The following is a 22,794-nucleotide window of genomic DNA, read 5'->3' on the forward strand; positions in this document are numbered from 1 at the left end:
GCTAGAAATGTTACAAATGACATCTTTTAGACCATCGGATCTTTCGGCATTAATCCTTGGAAGGGGCGGTAAAATGCAAATGCACAACAAACCTTAAATAAAGATGGTAAAAGCAGTTTATCTTTCAGAAGGCAGATGCCAAAGTAGCGGAGCGACTTAAAAAGATGATTATAAAAGACATTTTATATCAGGACAGCATAACAATAATTAGTAATATAATAATAATCATAGCAAAGAATAATAAGTGTGCAAAATACAGTAAAGACTTACCAAACACTGAATTCATGATAAACTGGAAATAGAAACAAGGACACATAAAGCCAACAGAAACCCGCAGAGTGGCTTCACATTCAGAATGACAGAAGTAAATAAGAGACATATCCCCCATCTTGCCATAAAAAAGATTTAAGAAATGTCCACCACTTTTCTTAACATTTCCCAAGTGATAGAACAGACTGAAAGTGCTTGCAGGCAGGGCTGGCTGCGCATTTTCTAGTCTTTTGATCTGCCCCAACACCGAGCACACGGCCAGGCCTGCACAGGCACACAGAAAAGCTGTGCTGCTGAACGTTCGTCAGCATCCATGTCCAAGCGAGGAAGGAACAATATGCAGAATCACGGGCAGCAGGAGGAGTCTGAGAGAGACAGCTTCCCCGTGAGGTCTGCTAATGATGCAAAAGTGAGACATTGGGTCCCTGAAATAGAAGCTGGTCATTTTACAAAGGCCAGGGCAGTCAGTACTGATCACTGCCTGGACATTTAACCTATCACATAAATAAAGTTGGTTGGGAAACCCTTCTAAGGATGAAACCAAATGATTTTTTATTTCATTTTATTTCAAGTAGAAATGGACAAAGTCCTCCGTGCTCAGGTTCAAGTATGTATTGAATGTATTTGCTGTTAAGCGTTAAAATGTCCATTTTGTTCAGTCTTACTTTTAAACTCAAGGATTGAATGCTTTTTAAACATTTCTCCATATATTAATATTCCAATTTCGGAGGACCCATCATTCTTCTGTATGGGCTTAATGATAGAAGAAACAAAAGAATAAATCATTCTCTGGAGGAAACAGACAACCTGTTTGTGTCTGGCTCATGAGACTGTCATTTGGCTCCAAAAAGTTTTTCAGATTCTCAGGCTACAATTTGTCAACATTCTGGAGTTTGGGATAACTTCAGGACATACAACATCCATGCTGCAAGCATAGATGAAAAATGACGTCTTGCTCCTTGGGAAAAGCTTGTTTTCGATGGAAAGCTCCTCCACTATGACTCAGGTAAAGCCCAGAGAAGTGGCCAGGAAGTGGGAGCAGACACAAATGTCCTTACAGCCCTGATTCCTGGAATGTATAGCTGATGGCGGCCAAGCCATCTGCAGGAAATGTTCTCTCTCTCTCTCTCTGTGTCTTTCTCAATTTCAGTCACATCTTTTTCTCAGATGGAAAGCACATGGAGTCATTCCAGTACCTCCCTAAATCACCTCTATAGAAATTTGCAAAGGTTAAAGTCAAAAACTGAAACTAATTGGTCCCCAAACTGTTTCCATGGTCTGGCTCTTTCTCAAGACTATTAGTAGCTTCGTTCAAACCTAGGGCATCTCTTGACCTCATGCAGGGGCCTGGGGAGGGTGAGCCCATCCCACCACGTGAGGTTCTACAACCCACTCCCCACCGCCACAAAGTGAGGCATGTCTGAAACCTCAGGCCACAAATGGGCAAACTTCTCCAGCGACAGCTATCTCACGTTCAGGACCCAATGAAGTAGCTCAATTTCAAACTTGTAACAGAAATAGATTCTGATCTTTCTTTATTAAAAGAAAGAGAACTTGTGTTAATTCTATTAAATTCTCACAGAGTCCAAGGCTGAATCACAAGGAGGACTCGTATACTCTAAGAAGGATCCCACGTTCATGAAACAAAGTAGCCTGTTACCAGACTTTGAAAGCAACTTCCCTCCCTAACAGCAACAGGCAAAAACATCAAGAGATTTCTAGGGACAAAGCTTGGGGGAAACAAAGAGAGGGAGGCGGCTTATGTCGATTGCAGTAACTCAGAAAAACTTGAAAAATTAGTTGGACAGAGGTGTTTACACGTAACTAAAATCATCCCACAGATTTAGCCTCTGATCCTTGTTTTAAGGGAAAAAAAGTGGTTTTTCATTGATTTGGGGTGGGAAAAAAATGTAGCTTTTGAGCTCAGCACAATGAACTATTTATCTGGCCTGACAAGGCCAATCAATCCACCCCGCTGTTTACTACAAGGAGGAGCGGGCTACTGTTAGCTGTGATGGGGGGGGGCAGGGCCAAACATGGCACAGGCCCTGGGCACACAATGCGTCCCTTCAGCTGCGAACTTACGTTTGGCCCAGGTGACCCGGGGGTCAGGGTGAAGCCTGGGACAGGATGAAGATGGTATTTCATGTGTTTTGTATTTACAGAACGCCTCCATGTGCTGAAGTCTCAGATCTACCGGCAGATTCACTGTACAAAACACCCCAGAGTAAAAGGTTGGTCACAACCGGGCTGCAGGCCTAAGGTGGGCACCTGAAAAAAGAACATCCGTCTGAAGGCCGCCCCTTTTAATGCCTTTTGCTGGATCGTGAAGAATTCCGCGGAGGCCCTCTGGGGCCGGATTTTGAGATCTAAAAAGGCAATTATCTGAAAAGTTGTATTCCTTCTTTGATTTAAAATTCTCAGGTAATTTTTACCAAACTCATCTGGATAATTACCTTAATTCTTTAACTTAATTAATTCCTTATCTTGTTAAGTTAATTAATTACCTTACTTCTCTCATTCACTTTACAAAAGCAGGGCCAGCAGGAGAAAGCTTGCCGCTGGCCAGCGAGCCTGCCCTTCCCGGGCCCACTGACCCAGGGAGCGTGGGGGCGAACGGGACACACGGACTTCCGGCTCTCTGAAACCGATGAGGGCAGGCCTCAAGGGTTCTGGAACTGATTTGCAAGAATGCACGAGGGGCTCTGGGGGATGAGGGCAGTTTTATGGCAAAGAGCGCTTAATTCTTCAAAGGGGAAATCCCCTGCACTGGTAGGATGGGCTTAAAAAAAAAAAAGAAAACAAAAAAAGAAAGAAAATCCTATAGCTGCTAATCAGCATGGGCCTGCAGCCAATGCTTAATCTGAATAATTCAAAAAAGCAAATGTAACCCAGGGCAGCTGGCAGGGGGTAGGGGAAGAAGCAGGAAGGAAGAGAGACACAAAGCTCATGTCTCAAGCACTATGATCAATGGACAGTTTATTGGACAAATTCTTATGCTGTCTAAATTTTATGAAAGATGAGCTGTTCGTCCCTGTGGTTATGTAAACTTGCCATCTTTCTTCTTTTTAATGGAACACTTTGCTAATACATTTCTTGCTCCTGCCTCTGAGCAGCTCTATATTTCTCTTTAAGGAAGTCATAAGCCCGTGAAAAGCGTGCAGCTGAATGCTCCCCTACCACGGGCATGCTCAGGGTGAGCCCTGCGTGATGCGCGGGGGGGGCGAGGGGGCGCAGGCAGAACCAAGGAAATCTCGTGCAACCGCGCAGAAGTGAGTCGGGTCCTCTCTGCAATCTCACATTCTCTCTCCTATCATTTCAAACAACAATGTCACAAAGGAGGGATAGGGATGAAAGCACAACCCCAATGAGCTAATACCTGAAAATCTGCCTTAAGGTCTCAAAACAGGGAAACAAAATGGTTAAAGTTCCCCCGGTTAGATGGATACGTGAGCTATGTCTTTTCAAGTACTGCCTCCGAACCAAGAGAGACAGGGTCTGTGTTTGGGAGCTCAGCAGGTAGAGAGAAAGACCTTGATAAAGCCTGCCCTTAAATTAAAAAGAGAACATGGCCAGACACGCACAGCTCAGCCTGCACCATAGCACTCTCTAAAGTCACCTTTCATCCATAAAAATAGATATGAGAGCGAAAGCTAAAGTCCTAGAAAAATCATCATTTACAAATTTAGTCCACTTTCTCATTGTAAAAAAATATTCTATCCGTTCTCTTTATTATAGTTATTACATCACTACTCGTTGCATGTGTGTGTGTGTCCAAATTTACACACACAAAAAAACCAAAGGGCAAATGCCAGTCAATTTTTCAGCAATTCAAAACTTGACACAGTTTACCCAGAAGTTTCCATACCTCTCTTATTGGTTCTGAGAATTGTTTCAGAAGACAGCAAAGCATTTCCACTGGGCACTTCGTGCATGGGCTTTTCTGGAGCTTTGCTGGAGAGAGGGTCTTTCTTCATCTCTTTCTTTATTTCCTGTGAGGATAAAAGGAAAACAAGCTTGATGTTTGAAATTTTAAAATGGCTCTTTGGTTATTTTAAGCTTCAGCTTTCTGGAAATGAACTATGATGACCTCCACTCAATATAACATGATCCTTGAAGAATACCGTTTCCTTTATACCTGTAGCTTGTTTTCCTTACATTTATGACCGCAGCACCTACTCCTACAAAGTAAAACAATGTCCAGTATGGAGATGTGACCTTATGTGACTATGGCTATTCCAAGTGGTCATAAAGAGAGTGAGTGATACTAAAGGCCGGCACTCAGCTCTAAGTGATGGCCTGTCCTAGTTTTTGAACAATGACAAGCCTTACTCAAGCGGAGTCAACCCCTAAAAGCCTTCTGGTTTCTGTCCTTCCCAACAGGGGTTTAGAGAAATATAGTCCAAATCACCATTGTCTGACAGTTAGGCTAAACCCAAAAGAAGATGATTTAAGTTCATTTACAGTCGTCAAGTTCCTCTGGGGTTCTTTAACTCTTGACAAAGAAAAATGTAAGGATGACAAACAGAAATGAAGATTATCATACCAGGCCAGGGATCAGCAAACTACAGCGCACCACATATTATTGTAAGTAAACTTTTGTTACAGCACAACCACCTACATCCACTGACGTCTTTTCTAGGGCTGCTAGAAAATGAGGCAGCGCAGAGTATTTGGAATGGACATCAAAGCCTAAGACACCTGGCCCTTTACAGAAAAAGTTGGCTCTAGGTGGTCTCTTATCAAAGATCCATTAAGATACAGAATTTAGGGGCACCTGGGTGGCTCAGTCGGTTAAGCGGCATGATGGCATGGTTTGGGGTTTCGAGCCCCGCGTCGAACTCTGTAACGACAGCTCGGAGCCTGGAGCCTGCTTTGGATTCTGTGTCTCCCTCTCTCTCTGCCCCTCCCCCTCTCACAATCTCTCCCCGTACCTCAAAAAAGTAATAAAGATGTTTAAAAAAAATTTTTTTAAATAAAAAGATACAGAATTCAGCAACCTGATGGCTGATAGAATTACTTCCAATTACTCTAATAATTTACATAATTAGTTTTGAAAGCATCAACACCCCGAAATGATAGTAACTCACAAACCGCAGGTCTGGAGCAGAGGGTTTCTGGAGCAGCCCATGAGGACACCGACTTGAGAAAAAGTGAAAGCTAAGGGGCGAGAGCATGGCTGAGTGGCAGGAAGGGCTCAAGGATGAGGCATGCGTTCTTTAGGAGGAACATGGGGCAAGAAATGTGGACGGGCTCCTTCTGTGGGATCAACACGAAGACGGTACATTAGGTGGGGGGCTGAGATTCAGCCTGGGTAGAGGGCAGAGGCACAAAGAAAGAAAAGAAGCTTGTCAAAGCACAGCCACTGCCCGGCAGCTTCCTACACACCTGAGTGTTAGTTACCATATCCAATTCCCCAGTTGCTAGCTCAGTTCACAGCAGCCTCACCCTCCCTCCCTCACGAGGGCCCCACCGGAAACCAGTAACTGCGGCTGGCGCTTTGGTGGGTTGAGAGTTTCAGCCGGTGTTTCAGGCCAAGCCGGCACAGAGCTGTGTACTTGCGTGTGTACGTACACAGACTCCCGCCTCAGCAGCCGTGGCACCTGCTGTACCAGCAGCTGCAGGGGGGGTTTCTACAGCCTCACAGGCAGATGGCATCAGGGGACAATCTACAGACACTGCCCACCTGAGCCACATGAGGGGTCGCTTTCTGGGTGATGGCTGCCAGGCTGCTCTGGCATGAGAAGTAAAGAAAATAAGCCACCATGGGGCTCACTCCCCTGAGGTTGCTTCTTTGGGGTAGAACAGTCACTCAGACCTCACCATCCACTGCAGTGTGGATACGACTGTGCACACACAAATTTCACACCTGGACACCACAGGACATGGTGATACCAAGGACTCATTAAGAGAAATGCAGTGCGTTATGGGCAACATGTCAAGCATTTGCTTGGCACTAACTTCTAAAGACATGCAGGTGGGGATGGGTGAGGGAGGCGCAAATGTTTGAGAGACTGGAGGAGTCACTAGAGAGAGAGTTAGAAGCTATGACTGTTCTGTTTGTTTTTAAGTAATCTCTACACCCATCGTGGGGCTCAAACTCACGCCCCCAAGATCCAGAGTCCCCTTGTATAGTGTCTGAGCCAGCCAGGCACCCCTAGAAGCTGTGATTCTAAGAATACTCAAACCCAAGGCTTCAGAGCAGCACCCCATGAGGATGGAAGGACTGACCTGATCGAACCGGTGCTTACGGGCTAAGACCATGGCACCAGGAGAGAGGCTGGTTCATAAATCCCAGATTCCACCACACCTCCCTGTCCCCTGCTAATGACCGTTTAAATTCGCCACACAGAGAAGCCTAACAATGACCACATTTCTTAAGTTCCCTCTTAGATGGAAGCAAGGAGAAGACAAAACTTAAAATATGCCCTGTATTTTTCCAGAGAAACCTGACACATGGGTATGGCATTGCATCCTACAGACTCTGCCTACAACATCCAGGCACATCAGGCTCAATGCAGCCCCCCCTCCCCAAACACACACACACCAAACTCAACATCTTCCCTCTGACCTGCCCCTTTTCTGGAACAGAAGGGAGCTATCTTGCTTGAGAGTTCACATCTACCCACTTACCCAGGTTGAAAAATTCAGTGTTAACCCCCTACCTAACCAGTCACCAAGTTGGGCTCTATCTACTTCCTCAATGTCTGTTTCTCTGTATTCCTCCTATACTGCCCTAAAACCATGGCTATAAGGCAAAGAACTTGAAGAGACATTTATTCAAAAAGATATACAAATGGCTAGAATTTTTTAAAAAGGAAAATAAGTATTGATGAGGATGTAGAGGAACGGGAACCACTGTACTTTGCCGATGGGAATATAAAATGATGCAACCACCATGGAAAACAGTATACTAGTTCCTCAAAGTTAAACAAAGACCCACCCGTGACCAAGCAATTCGGCCCCTAGCTACACACACTAAAGTACTGCGATCAGGGACTCAAAGAGATACTTGTATACCAACATTTACTGCAGCATTATTCACAGTAGCCAAAATGTGGAAACAACCGAAGTGTCCATCAACAGAGGATAAGGTTGGATAAAGATGTGGTCTGTACATCCAACAGAATATTATTCATCCTCAAAGAGGAATCAAGTTTTGATACATGCTACAACATGAATGAGCCTAGAGACCACTGTGCTACGTGAAATAAGCCAGACACAAAAGGACAAATAGTATATGATTCCACTTATATAATGCAGCTAGACTCGGCAAATTCATAGAGACAAAATGACTGGAGGTTACCAGGGAGTGGGAGGGGGAGGGAGTCAATGTTTAATGGCTACCAAATTTCTGTTTGGGGTGACCAAAAAGTTTTGGATAGAGATAATGACAACGATTGCACATTTAATGTAGCTAGTGCCACTGAACTATGTATTTTAAGTGGTTAAAATGGCAGGGCACCTGGGTGGCTCAGTCGGGCGAGCATGCGACTTCGACTCAAGTCATGATCTCGCAGTTCATGAGTTTGAGCCCCACGTCAGTTTCGCTGCTGTCAGCCTCTCAGTGCAGAGCCCGCCAGAGATCCTCTGTCCCTCTCTGCCCCTCCCCCACCTGTGCTTTCCCAAAAAATAAATGTTTTTAAAGTGGCAACTTGTATGCTATATATATTTTACCATAAGAAAACATACACACAAACACTAGCTAACATGTGAGTGCATGCCACATGCCAAACGGAGGTGCTCTGAGAGCTTCACCTCGATTGCGACTTCTAGACTGACAACAACCCTATTCACCAATGATGCACATGCCAAGAGCCTTAAGGAGGCTTGCCAAATAAATAGGAGCCAGAACTGAAACCCAACCTGCCCCAATCCAGAGCCAATCTCTTTTTTTAAAATTTATTTATTTATGTTGAGAGAGAGAGAGAGAGAGACAGAGCACACAAGCTGGGGAGGGGCTCAGAGAGATGGAGAAAGGGAGAATCCAAGCAGACTCTGCACACTGCCATCACAGAGCCCAATGTGAGGCTCGATCATAAACCATGAGATCGTGACCTGAGTTGAAGTCAAGAGCCAGACGCTTAACCAACTGAGCCACCCGGCACCCCCAAAGCTCATCCCTTGACCACTCTTCCTGAGTCCTGCAAGAGTGGCAATAATACCTCCCTGCCTCTGGCCTCTTCCAGGTCAGCCTCCACCCTGCCACCAGAGATGCTCTCCCACAACAAACGTATGCTCTTGTCACTCCCCTAATGAAATTCTCCACTTACTTCCAAAAGACCACAGGACATACCCTTTCATTTAAAAACTTCTTAAATTTGAATAGTAAACCACAAATGCCTGGGTCCTGGGTCCTGGCTGAACTTATCTGACACAAGCGCTGACCCCATGGACCCAGCTACTGTGCAACTGTAAGATGGGAAATGCACTTCTTTAACAACACATCGACTTTCACAGACATCTGATGTCATGGACGCCTAGTGGTAGGTTCTAAAAGTAGGCAGCGATGCTAGCAATGACACAACCTTACACTGGCAGAGACTTATAGAAATTAAAGTGTTTTAGCTGATATTTTTTCACTTGTTCCTCACAGTAACACTGTTATTGTGTTATTGAAAAAAAATAAAACCTTGATTCTTCCAAACTGATATATTTTTGCGTATAGGAATCGAGAGACCAGGGGTGCCTGGGTGGCTCAGTTGGTTAAGCATCCGACTCTTGATTTCGGCTCAGGTTATGATCTCACAGTTTGTGAGTTAGAGCCTCACACTGGGTTTAGTACTGACAGTGTGGAGCCTGCTTGGTATTCTCTCCTTCTCTCTCTGCCCCTCCCCCATTCTCTAAACAAACAAACTTAAAAAAAAAAAAGAAGAAGAAGAATTGTGAGACCCAGTCAGAGAAGATACAAGAACAGCCCAAGGCCACAAAGCTGTTAACACGCAGAGTGAGCCATGGGACCCAACTCTGGGCCTTTTGGGAAGGGCTCTCCTGCTACAGCTCACCTCTGAGGAAAAACTAGTGTCGTGGCTATAGAAGGGAGACTCAAAATCACCCCACCCCTGGCTCCAGTGGGAATTTTCACTTCCCTCCACAGCTCAAGAATATAAGGTACAGTTTCATCCATAAACCCACCAGCACTGAGGCCCAGATCCTTGAAGTCCTTTCTCATCCACACATAAAAGCTCTTTGCTGCAGAGGAGGGTGGACTTGGCACTGGAGTGACTCCTTCCTGCCTGCAGCTGCCAGCATCCGGTTAGCTGGAGCTATCCGAGGTTCTGATCCAGGTCATGTGATTCCGGATTTCCTGGGACTGAGCGTCCCTGGCCTGACCCTCAATCTCCACTTTCTAACACTAGGCCTATATTTTTAACCATTGTTAAGAATCTGGATTCTGCTATCCCAGTGGTAGAGGCCACGCACTGGGCCAGAATTGTGGGCCCTGGGGACTTATAGAAAGAAATTCACACATCCCCACATATATAAATCAGCCATGACTGTACTTGCTTTAAAATACTACAAAATCATCAACCTCTTTTAGGAGGTAAAGGAAACCTAGCTTCTCTTTATCTCAAATCTGACACCCCAACAGTGAAAGTCAGCATGCACAGTAGGACTGAGGCCATCAATAAGATAGCAATCCTGCAATAACACTCAAACTATGTCACAAGGACAACCAGAGTGAAGAGAACGAACTCATACCATTCCTGCTTTCCAAAGCACTATGCTGATCAGAGCCCAAGATGGCTCACCCACATCTGGAGGCCAAAAAGCCCCAATAATGCCACTCTAGCAAAAATCTGCCATGACACATTTAGCAGCCTGCAAACAACAGCCTCACTGAGCAAATGCATAATTTGTACACGACTGGGAACTAGACTAGCATAGTCTGCTTTCTGATAAGTGGAGTTGCCCGGCAGGCTGCGAAGTTGGCTTTCCCTCTTTTCTCCTCAGCCTCCTCATCCATTACGTACTGTACAGGTGCTGGGAAGTGGCCTGGTTGAAACTTAACTTCTTTCAATGAACCAAAATACTCCACAGTAAAACATCAATGAAGGTCCAGTCTAGGAGTCCCTCCCTCCTCTCATCCTACTACCAACCTTGACACAAGTCAAGATACAGGCTTCACAGTAAATGGAGAGAATGATGGGTAAGTAAAAACAAAAACAAACAACAACTAGTACTGGCATCATCATTTATTAGGTAGGTGACCTTGAGGGAAATACTGAAAGCCTCTCTTTTGTCACCTCTAAAATAAGTCTAATGCTAAATGCTTTGATGCCACCACAGGCATGTCTTCAGGGTCACAGAGTAAATTGGAGAGTAGTACACAAATTGATTATTTATTGTCATTATCAATGTCATCATTAAATAGCAAAGTGATATAAAAAAAAGAATGACACCTAACAAGACAGATGAACATCATAGTCAGAATGCCGAGTGAAAGAAGCCAGACCAAGATCACACACTCTATGATTCTGTTACGCAAAGTTAACAATAGGCAGAGCTCATCAATGGTGAGAGATCGCCAAACAGCAGTTGCCCCTGGGAAGGTAAGAATTGGGAGGATAAAAAAGGTTCTATGACTTAGTCTGGGTGATGGTTGCACAGGTGTATGCACACCTAAAATTTCTTTGAACTATATTTATGTGTATTATCTCTGCACTTCACTGTATGCTGTTTCCACTTAAAATAACAACATGAAGGCTTAAGCCAGAAGACAACAGATTCTTTTAAATCGAGATGTGCTAATATTTTATCCTAGAAGGTCAAAAACATGAAAAGCTAGGGCTTGGTGTCTTTTTTTTTTTTTAAGTTTGTTTGTTTGTTTCAAGTTTATTTATTTACCTTGAAGGGGGGGCAAAAAGAGGGGGAGGGAGAGAGAATCCCAAGCAGGCTCTGTGCTAGCAGCACAGAGCCCAATGCGGGGCTCAAACTCACGAACCACAGGATCATGACCTGAGCGGAAATCATGAGTCGGACCCTTAACCGAGTGAGCCACCCAGGCACCCCTTGCGTGTCTTAATATTCATCTCAGGGACTGGAAAGATTTCTGGGATCAACATTAAGGGGACTGGGGGTTGGAATGTGCCAGATGCTTCCTACCAAGTGGGTGTGAGTCAACAGGTGACTCATCTAATTGACACAATCAGCTGAGTGGAACTTCTCCCCCTAAGGGGTCCCTCTTCTCCACCTCACCTGCTTTCCTCACATCTCACAGGATTTCCGTCTCCCCTGCCCCCAACACCACAGGCACCTGGAGCGGGCTGCGGCCCCTGACCCCGGGGGAGCTCGGGACTGCCCTGACCTGCACAAAACCCTGGTCCTGGGCTTCCTCCGGCATCACAGTGAGCCTGGGCTGGGTCCCCTCAGCTCAGGGTAGGAGCTGGGCAGGGGGAAAGGAGGAGTCATTCATCAGCCTGTCCTCAAACCTGGTTTCTTTCTGAAGGCAAGGCTCCCTTGTGGGCCCGGTGCGCCTGTGGGATCACAGCTGTGCCCCCTACGCCATTTCATGGAAAACCTTTTTGCAAAATTACCCCTGGCAGGAGATAAAAGGAAATCATAAAAACAAACCCTTACAGCAAATCTACTGCAAGAGAGTTTTGAATAAATACAGAATCCTAAAATAGCACATTGCCCACCCTCTACATGCATAATGTCTTCCTGCCTGCCCCCCACATTAAAGGCAAGTTTGAGGAGCAGCCACCCCACGAACATCACCTGCTCATGGAGATGGGTTTACCAGCACTTGGTTCCCTTCAGAAAAGGCTAGTCGATCTTAAGACACCTGGGAAGACACAGCAAGTACCTTGAAAGCAACAGCAGAACACCAAGGGAGCTTTGGCGATAAGATTCTGTTTCTCTAAAAAAAATATGTATCTCATTATCACAATTTTAAAAAAATACCCAGGCTGTTGAACCACGAAATGCACCAACTTCATTAGAGAGACTTACAAAGAATACACACACACACACACACACACACACACACACACACCATCTGAAGCCAACACGGCAAAACGGGAGGATTTGATAAATCAAAGGGGTAGACACACTGGTATTTGCTATTAATTTTTTTCAAATACTTGAAATATTTCATAATCTCCCCCTAAAAATTATATAGTGAAACCACGCCGATCTCCTACACAAGAGATTTCTTGTATTTAACAAAATATGTCGCCACTCAGAAAAGTGCTCTGACATTTCATCACAGATTAGACCTAAGATATTTTCACCTCAAACAAGTTGTTTTTTTCTAAGTAACAGGATACCTATTGTCATGTTTCTATGTAAATCTTCAACTACGCATTTGCAATGTCCTACATTTGCAGTATTATCTCCCAAGAATCACTGATAACACAAGCTCAGGCAAGAAGCTCCCAGCCAGCAGGATGGGAATAAACGCTGCAAGGAGCTCAGGAAGTACTACCTGCTGGACAAAGATAAGGCCAGCCGCGTCCGTGTCCCAAAGAGCTAGCACAGCTTCCTGGTCCATGCGCAACGCAGTTACCTGCGTGGGAGTCAGCGCCTGTGCTCTGCCCGCGCCCTGCTAAACATCTAGATTATTACCAGTGGATCAAAGGGTGTCAGTACCAACCAGCTGTTTGGACATGGTTTAGTGGGCCCTTAATAAAAATATCTGTCAAGTGAACGGCCAATTTAGCAAGGCGTTATGGGCAGGACACCTTTTACAGATGATGGGCAGTGTTTTCAATTCAGACGAAAGCTCTGACAACGTGGAAATCCGTACCATCCCTACAGACACACAAGCGGTGTTCACTGGATCACAAGCAACTTATCACCTCACAGGATGCAGATCTGGCTTAAGAGCAGTAGGAAGAAGCTACAGCAGGACAATTCACACAGTACCTCATTTTCCTCGAACAAGCAATACCTATTTTTTTATTAGACTAGGAACATTAGACATTCAAAATAAATTCACTCATTTAAAAATAAATCCTTAGGGGCATCTGGGTGGCTCAGTCGGTTAAGCATCTGACTATGGCTCAGTTCACGATCTCACAGTTTGTGAGTTCAAGCCCCACATTGGGCTCTCTCCTCTCTGCTGTCAGCGAGGAGCTCGCTTCAGATCCTCTGTCTCCTTCTCTCAGTCCCTCCCTTGCTTACACATGCACAGGTACTCTGTCTCAAAAATAAATACACAAGAAACTTTAAAATAAAATTAAATAAAATACAAGACAATACAATACAATAAAATAAAAATAAAACCTTAAAGGAGCGCCTGGGTGGCTCAGTCAGTTGTGCGTCCAACTCTTGATTTTGGCTTAGGTCACGATCTCACAGTTCATGAGCTCAAGCCTCACATCGGGCTCTGCACTGACAGTGCAGATGCTGCTTGCGATTCTCTCTCTTTCCCTCTCTGTCTGCCCCCCCCACACACACACACTCTCTCTCTCTCTCAAAATAAATAAATAAAAGTTAAAAAATTATTAATGAAACCTTAAAAACACTAGAAGAATATACGCAAGAAATATTTTACAATCTCAGAGTGGGAAAGACTATTTGACACTCTGACACAGATTCCAGAAACCGCAAAAGAAAGGGCTGATGAATTACAGAAAACTACAACTACAAAATAAAAAAAAAGAAAGAAGAAAAGAAAGAAAGTTAATCAACAAAAGTCAAAGTAGGGGAATGTTGCTTGTTACCGAGAACACTTTCTACAAAGTGTCGGCAAAGAGACCAATAACCCAACAAAAAATAGCAAAGGATAATTCGTAGAAAAAAATGATTCAAACCCATGAAAAGATACTTAACCACACTCCTAAGAAAAATGCAAATGACAGTGGCATTCATTTGACAATATCTGTGCGGCGCATACTAGGCAGAAGACCTGGATCCTTCTGGCTGTGGCCTTTTACTAAAAGTGCAGCATTTACAGCTACCATATTATCACGTTCACACCAGTCCTCTCTAGGGTCTGGGCCCTCTCAGAATACTGCCTCTGTTCTCAGAGCACGTAGCACAGTGTTCGGCCCGCAGCTGGTATCCGTGCAAAGGGTAAATAAGTATAGAGGATAGTAAGCACAAGTTAAACTCTCCACAAGTTAATAGTCTACATAGACAGGATGTATATAATTTTTACTACAAAGAGTTGTCATTTTGTTTTCTTGATACTAAATACTACTACATCTCTCAATGGATCTCTCTGATACCCAGTGCATTTATTAGTGCTACTGATGCAAAAAATCGTTTTTTAAATCTGATTGGCAACAACCAAAACAATGTCATTTTAGCTCTGGTGTAGAGAAAGATACCCTCTCATACTCACCAATGAGAAAATAAATTGATATATAAATCGGTATGACCTCTGTGGGAAGCAACATGGCAATTATCTACTAAAAATTTAAATGCCTGTGCCTTTTGACTCTGTATTTCCACTCCTAGGAATTTAAACTGCAAGTATGCTTGCACACGTGCAAAATGGTGTATGCACAAGATTAATCGTTACAACACTGCTTACATTAGCAAGACTGAAAGAATGTAAATGAGTGTCAGTCGAGAACTGGTAACATGAATTACAGTAAATCCATACCATGCAACTCTCTCCAAGAATGAGCCGGGTCTCTAAGTACAAATAAGGATAATCGCTAAGACATGTTGCTAGTAAGAAAGCCTGATGACGGACGCTAGCATTTGTGTGAAAGTGTGTGCATGCCTCATTGTGTAAGAGAACAAACTGATAACTGAGGCTGCCTCCAGGGAGGGGAACAGGGTGACCGAGAGGCAGGGAAAGCATATGTTTGGTCACTTTTAATTGGTACCATGTGCCTGTGTTAGCCATACAGCTTTTTAATTTAAAAAGTGATGATTGAGGGGTTCCTGGGTGGCTCAGTCGGTTAAGCATCTGACTTCTGTTCAGGTCATGATCTTACAGTCCATGGGTTCGGGCCCCATGTGCTGACAGCACAGAGCCTGGAGCCTGCTTCAGATTCTGTGTCTCCCTGTCTCTCTGCCCCTCCCATGTTCGTGCTCTGTCTCTCTCAAAAATAAATAAACATTAAAAAAGTAATGACTGAAATGTGTTTACTATTCCCCAATCATTAGACTATCGACTGTTACTTCTGCAAACAAGCAAATTGATACTGCTCCCTAATACAGTTCAGTTATATCCTTTCTGCTGCTAGTTTTAAGGATCCTAATGTTACTGAGTCCCAGTGATGGTCGTACATATGAACAGATACAAAACTTAAAAGAAAGCTCTTCAGTCCATCTATTTCATCAAGAAGAGGAGATAAGATTAAGATGGGAAAATCATACCAGGCCCATTAATCAAGTGTCTTTTCAATTAATATGATAAAAAATTTTCAAAAATTTTGAAATATAAGTGTAATCAATGGTATGACAACAACCCAGAATAATAGATCAAATGCTTATAAAAGACAATATTAAATCTTTTTTGCAGTTTTATCATAGGTAGAATACAGTTCACTTTAGTGCCCAGAGTACAAGTATAACAAGACTTAAACAGTGTGAGATTGGTTAATTATGCTCAAAAAGGTTAATTACAGGATCTCAAACCAAGCTCCCTGAGGGGCGGGCACTTTCTCCAACAGCCTCTTCTGGAAAATTTTTTAAATGTTTCTGGTAACATCGTACCTACTCCATGACGCAATACTCCTGGAAACACAGGAATTGTTGGATCACACGCTAGGTAAACAGCTTGCTCTTGGAGAAAAAAGAAGGGCCATCCGAAGACTAAGAGCCATTTCTGTCATCTTTTTAACAGCTTTGAAGACGATGAAGAGCCTGTGTCCTGGGGCCCTTTGTGGAAAACCCTGTCCCAGCACTGACTCCTGTCCTCTAAGTCTCTCTCTCAGCCACCCTGTGAGGGCCTCAGGGGTAAGGAAGAGGTCTTAGTCTTCTTTCACCCCCAGACACTCAATAAATGATGGCCATTATTATTAGCTCTATCATTCTTCTAAAAGACATCTAAGTGCCTACTATGTGGCAGCTATAAATGGCAGCAGTACATGTGTCTAGGTCAATGTGAATTTTTATAGTCACAACTTCTTCTAAGACTAAGAAACTCATGAAAAACTGTAAATGCACTGGGATCCCTTACATATAAAACAGAAACTGAATCTCTTCTTCATTTTCCTAGATCTAAAAACTACGGAATTAGCTTGCAACTATGAATACTAGGAGCAAGGGACTGTTCTAAGGGTTTGCACGGAGTAGTTCACCCAGCACTCACAGCCACACTAAGAAATAGGGAGCATTATCTCTCTTTGACAGATGGGGGAAGTGGGTCCCAAGAGGGGTCAAGACAGTCAAGGGCTGACAGGCACTCCTGGGGCCAAGCCCACACTCCTAGTGGTCACGCCATGCTCCACCTACACGTATATGCTCTCTTCACTTGCTCTGGAAGGCCAGCTTCCATCCATTGCCACCTAAAAAAGGAGACACAAGCTTTCCGTGCCGATAGCCTTCTCGTAGCCACGATGAACATTCCTAAACCCCACCGGACTTTCTGCAAGAAGTGTGGCAAGCACCAGCCCCACAAAGTGACACAGTACAAGAAAGGCAAAGATTCTCTTTGTGCCCAGGGAAAGCGGTGTTATGACAGGAAGCAGAGTGGCTATGGTGGGCAAACTAAGCCGATTTTCCGAAAAAAGCCTAAAACTACAAAGAAGATTGTGCTGAGGCTTGAATGGGTTGAGCCCAACTACAGATCTAAGAGAATGCTGGCTATCAAGAGATGCAAGCATTTTGAACTGGGAGGAGATAAGAAGAGAAAAGGCCAAGTGATCCACTTCTAAGCTTCGTATTTTGTTACATTATGAAGACAATAAAATCTTGAGGTTATATTCACTTCATTTGGTTACAGCTGATCCTTTGAGTGTGAAATAAACTAGCGCCCTCAATAAAGTTCCCTTTTTGGGGGAAATTTATGCTTGATGGTTTAAAAAAAAAAAAGAGGAGACACAAGGAATATCATCATAGAATGAACTGTAAGAAGTGAGCAGTGCTGAGGACCAATGATTTGAAAGCCACTCCCAAGTAAAGAAATTCTTGAATTTTTAACAAAAAAGCACCTGTTTACTGGGTGCTGAAAGAATGTTTACATACATTTCCATCTCGGATAACTTGATTGTCTAGAATAAATTATTCTAAGCCCGTGACAAAACAATGCCATTTCATGCTCATTTCCTGATTAAAGCTTTTAGACAGCTGGGCATTTTCATTTCTCAGAGCTGTAGGGAGCTATGCAAATTTCCACACAGCAGCTCCAAGATCATTAATCTAAGGAAAGCATGTGCCAACAGAATACCAGATTTTATATTGTTTCAGTAAAGAAGAGGAGGGGCAGGTTAATCTAATTACCCTATGTATGGTCACCTGACTGTGGTTAACAAAAAGATCAAATGCTAAACTGTGCAATCAGCAGAAAACTGCTAAGTAATGAGGCATTTCATATCACAAAAGGCACGGGAGGGGGGCGGTGAAATTCTTACATTGCTTGGAAGCAGATACTGGAGCAATAAAAATAATCATACTGAGCTCATATGAATGATAGACAGAGCATTTTAATTATCGCAAGGAGCTAGAAGCAGAACTATAAATCAATCTCTCTCACACTCCCATACATGGCTCACACACATGCACAATCAATAAGACTGGAAGATACTTCTGCCAAGGGATGGCGAACTAGAGCTGAAGTGCTCAGGAAGCAGGCACAGACGGCCGCTCAGAATCAGACTCGCCCTGCACGCGTGACTGTGCATTTGGCACTTACGGCTCAGAGCCCAGTACTGTTAACTCTCTCTCCAGGAGGGAACAGCTGGCTTTGGGAGGGTAGCAGCACTCATTCACACAGCCGATCGTTCAGTTCAAGTTCTGGCCCTGATATTGCAGAGGGTGTGACGTTGGGGGCCTCGCTTTTGTGGGCTGTAAAATGAGTGATTAGTATATTTTGAAGACTGAATGAGATTGTGTGGATGAAGGCACAGCCTCTGGGTCCTAAGGGTGTCAGGCTCCGTCAGCAGGACGGGGAGCCCCACCTGCCAGCGGGCACAGGCCAGGCACTGAGGGGTGGGGAGAGTATTAAGAGGGAGAAAGTTTCTAGTATCCAACCCTTACCGTGGCTGCTCTAGAAGTCTCAAAAGCTTTCCTTCCATGCACTCTTTCTAAGAGAGCTACCGGAGCGCACGGGCCGCCAAATCAAGTGAGTCAGACAAGAGGGTGAGGGAGCACAGACCCAGGGCAGTCACTAACGACAGAGAGGCGGTGGGAATTCCTTGGCTGACTTCTGGGCAGCAGTTTCAAGAACAACCAGTTCAGGGGCGCCTGGGTGGCTCAGTTGGTTGAGAGCCCGACATCGGCTCGGGTCACGATCTCACAGTTTGTGAGTTCGAGCCCTACGTGGGGCTCTCCGCTCTCAGAACAGAGCCCGCTTCAGCTCCTCTGTCTCCCTCTCTCTCCGCTTCCCCCCCACTTGCTCTCTCTCTCAAAAATAAATAAAAACATTTAAAAATAAAAAATAAAAAAATAAAAAAGAACAACCAGTTCAAGTTGGAAGGTGCTGGTATTTTCGGGGGGGATGGGGGAAGCGGGGTGGGAGATTAAGAGGCATTTTAAAGAGTTGTTAAGTTCAAGGTATGAAAAGATTTGCAGCTCCTAGGATAATTCAACAAACAAAGAATTATTATCTATAGGAAAAACCATTCTATAAAAGAATTATAATATATTCTTGCTTCAGTACTCAATATCAGCATTGCTATAGTAATGAAAACATTAAATATAGATTAGATCAGAACCTGAGATGTGAGCGTATAGGGAGCATGGGGTAAGCAGGAGGTGGGGTGAGGGGGGTGACTGAGCTGAAACCCTTAAGTAGCATAACACCTAGGATTGACAAACCAAGAGACAGCACTGCTTGCATAGTACTCAGAAGTCCTACAGCCAGCACTAGAAGCAGCGGCTTGAACTGCAAAGTGACTGTCTCCCAGAAGACAAGGACAGGAGAAGGAACATGGCACTGCTGGGTACTCATGTACCTTTCTATATGATGCAGTTTTTAATCTATATACATATATATCACTTTGATGTTTAAACTTACTCATTTTAAAGGCATACATGCTTGCTTATGCAAGGAGAGAATCTTATGCAAAAGGTAAAGGTGTACCCACTTTCCAGTGAAATCCCAGTCCTGCCCCCCTAGGAACTATCAATGAGCCATGTGTCCCTACTTGCTCTTAACACAAATGGACTCATACAATATATGGTGTTTTGCATCTTGCCTTCTTCCATTTGACGATGCCTCTTGGACATCTTCTCCTATCAGAGCTCTGCCCCCTCTTCCCCATGGCTGCACAGAATACAAATGTAGGATTTTCCAGCATCAGAGTGGATGATCTGGTTGTGCAGAAAAGGAGATTTCAGAACTAGGCAGTTCGACCAATCAGAACCACCCAGATTAAAGAGCTCAAACTCACAGCGGGNGGGGGGGCGGGCGGTGGCGGCAGCAAGGGGAACGTTGGAAAATGAGGGGATAGAAAATCAGAGCAGAGATCTCGTCAGGGACATGTGGCTACTGTCTCTGCCTTCTACTCCCCTAGATGAACACATGGCCTCACTGGAGTGGAGTTTTGTTCAAGAACCAGGGGAGCTGCATGTTTCTCACCATACCATAAACGGAAGTACACCAGCTGTCACTGCTGGCTCCTTCTGGAATGCTGATGGTGAAAACTCATGGCACAGCAAACTGGCTGTTTCTGAGATCTGGCAGAATCTCCACTGCTGTGTAGACCATTGGGATCTAGGAGCAGAGACCGGTGCATGAAATACACCCTGATAGAGACTTCATGTGCTCCTGCCACAAGGCTGTCCTCCTTGCACTATATTGCTGTACTCTTAGTTATACGGGTAATTTACTGTAATCTGGGGCTGGAGAGGAAGTCCTCTCCCCTCCAGACTATAGCCCACGTGAAACTATCCGGTGGTCTTAAGTCTTTAAGACAATGCTACACTGAGAATCACCGTGTCTATAACTCTGCCCAAATACACGTGTGTGACCGGGGGACACATTGCAAAAGTGAAATTTCTTTATTTCACTTTGCACTCTGTGTGCATCCTTACTTAGACAAACAAGATTAGCCTCCAGTTTTTCTCAATTACACTCCCACTAATAACATGAATGAGTACCAATTTCCCTGTATTCCGTATCCTGAAACTTCTTAATTTTTGCCAATCTGATAACAGAAAGTAAAATCTAATTTACATTTCTTTAATTAGTACAAATTAAAGTTGATCAGTTTTTCATATGCTTATCATCTATTTGGTTTTTCTTTTCTGGTGATCTGCCTGCTCATGTCCATCAGTTCCACTGTGAAATGTGCCTCTTTCTCTTTCATTTCTATTTTTTTAATGTTTTATTTATTTATTTTTTTGCAAATGCAAAGTGATTTGGAACTTAACCTGTATGTGCTGATAAACTGTTAACCATTTTTTAAAAATTTTAATGTTTATTTTTTTCTTAGTTTATTGTCAAGTTGATTTCCAAATAACACCCAGTGCTCATCCCAACAAGTGCCCTCCTCCATGCCCATCACCCCCCTTCCCCTCTCCTCCACCCCCATCAGCCCTCAGTTTGTTCTCAGCATTCAATATATTTTTTTAATATTTTTATTTATTCCTAGGAAAGAGAGAGAGACACACACAGCATGAGCAGGGGACGGCCAGAGAGACAGGTAGACACAGACTCCAAAATAGGCTCCAGGCTCTGAGCTGGCAGTCAGCACAGAGCCCGACGCGGGACTCGAACCCACGAACCGCGAGATCATGACCTAAGCGAAAGCTGGACGCTTAACCGACTAAGCCACCCAGGCGCCCCTGTCCTCAGCATTCAAAAGTCTCTCATGGTTTGCCTCCCTCCCTCTCCCCAACTATTTTTCCCCTTCTTCTCCCCCATGGTTCTCCATTAAGTTCCTCCTAATCCACCTATACGTGCAAACATATGGTATCTGTCCTTTTCTTTATTTATTTTTGAGATAAAAAGAGCACGAGCAGGGGAGGGGCAGAGATAGACAGAGGGACAGAGGATCTGAAGCGGGCCCTGTGCTGACAGCACTGAGCCTCATGTGGGGCTCAAACTCACAAACCCTTGAGATCATGACCTGGGCCAAAGTCGGACGCTCAACCAACTGAGCCACCCAGGTGCCCCTTCCTTTCATTTCTAAGAGCTCCCTGAATATTAAAGAATTGTCCCTTCATCTTTCACATGTTGCAGAATTTCCCTTGTTTGTTGACTATCTATTTACTCTATCAATTCTAATTTTTTCCATACAGAAGTTTCTAAAAATTTTTTTGGCAAAATCCATTCTTTTCCCTGAGGTCTTCTTAGAGGTGTGACAGGATTGCAAAGGGTTTCTCCAGTGAAAGATAATTTTAAAAAGAAAAAACACTCATTTTTTTCTAATAATTTTATGACAAAGGTTAGTGCATATTATTGGAAGGTCTCTCACTTCCCACCCTCATCCCCTAAAGAAGAAAGACCCATCCAAAAGCTCAGCTTAGAATAACTCATTCCAGGGGCGCCTAGGTGGCTCAGTTGGTTAGGTGTCTGACTTCTGCTCGGGTCATGATCTCGTGGTTCATGAGTTCAAGCCCAGCATTGGGCTCTGTGCTGACAGCTCGGAGCCTGGAGCCTGCTTCAGATTCTGTGTCTCCCTCTCTCTCTCCCTCCCCTACTCGTGTTCTGTCTCTCTGTCTCTCTCTCTCAAAAAGAAATAAACATCAAAAAAATTTAAGAATAACTCATTCCAGGGGCTCCTGGACAACTCAGTCAGTAGAACATGTGACTCTTGATCTTGGGGTTGTGGGTTTGAGCCCCATGTTAGTTGTAGAGATTAAGTAAAAACAAAAATCTTTAAAAAAAAAACAAAACTCATTCTGGGAAGTACAAAGCCCTGATTTTAAGTGCATGGTTTCCAAAGCTTAGGTTTGAGACTGAAGAAGTATTTTGTAGTGAGAAACTGTCCACTGATGAGAGCCGAGACAGGAAAGTCTTTTCATTTGTGCCTGGAAATATGTGCCTTTATCTAGCATTAACAGACTAAAGATAAATAATATTAATCAACAGGTTATAAAACTCAAACTCTCACTCATTCAACAATAGCTACTCATTCCAACCTCTTCCCAGCTCCTAGTAACCACTATCCTACTTTCTGTCTCTGAGTCTGACTACTCTAGTATCTTCCTTTTTGTGACAGGTTTATATCACTTAACACTAGGTTCTGAGGGCTCATCCATTTTATAGCATGTGTCACAATTTCCCTCCTTTTAAAGGCTGAATGATATTCTATTGTGTGTATAGACCACATTTTGTTTATTCATTCATCCATTACTGGACACTTGGGTTGCTTCCACATTTTGGCTATCATGGATATGTTGCTATGAACAAAGGTGTAAAAATATCTCTTTGAGAATCTGCTCTTAGTTCTTCTGAATGTAGAATTGCTGGATCATAAGGTAGTTCTATTTTTAACTTTTTGAGGAACC

The 22,794-nt window shown here is 43.9% G+C and overlaps 2 protein-coding genes across 7 annotated transcripts in view; one reads left to right on the forward strand and one right to left on the reverse strand.

Annotated features, from left to right (window-relative positions):
* Nucleotides 1–22,794, reverse strand: part of SH3KBP1 (SH3 domain containing kinase binding protein 1) — a 281,170-nt gene that overhangs the window by 188,507 nt on the left and 69,869 nt on the right. For all 6 annotated transcript variants that reach the window (XM_077770448.1, XM_077770238.1, XM_077770366.1 and 3 more), the window contains exon 2: nt 4,139–4,262. In XM_077770448.1, the coding sequence (XP_077626574.1) occupies nt 4,139–4,247 (109 nt within the window). In that variant the 5' untranslated portion in view covers nt 4,248–4,262. The remainder of the gene's footprint in view (nt 1–4,138; nt 4,263–22,794) is intronic.
* Nucleotides 16,737–17,054, forward strand: LOC144236376 (large ribosomal subunit protein eL42-like). Its single transcript, XM_077770028.1, has one exon. The coding sequence runs from the start codon at nt 16,737–16,739 to the stop codon at nt 17,052–17,054; it is 318 nt and encodes a 105-aa protein (XP_077626154.1).

The sequence above is a fragment of the Crocuta crocuta genome, unplaced genomic scaffold (genome assembly GCF_008692635.1).
Source record: "Crocuta crocuta isolate KB4526 unplaced genomic scaffold, BGI_CrCroc_1.0 scaffold312, whole genome shotgun sequence".
Classification (NCBI taxonomy): domain Eukaryota; kingdom Metazoa; phylum Chordata; class Mammalia; order Carnivora; family Hyaenidae; genus Crocuta; species Crocuta crocuta.

Bases quoted from the DNA above. Each gene is read 5' to 3' on its own strand.
- LOC144236376 (XM_077770028.1), top strand. From the start codon at position 16,737: ATGAACATTCCTAAACCCCACCGGACTTTCTGCAAGAAGTGTGGCAAG.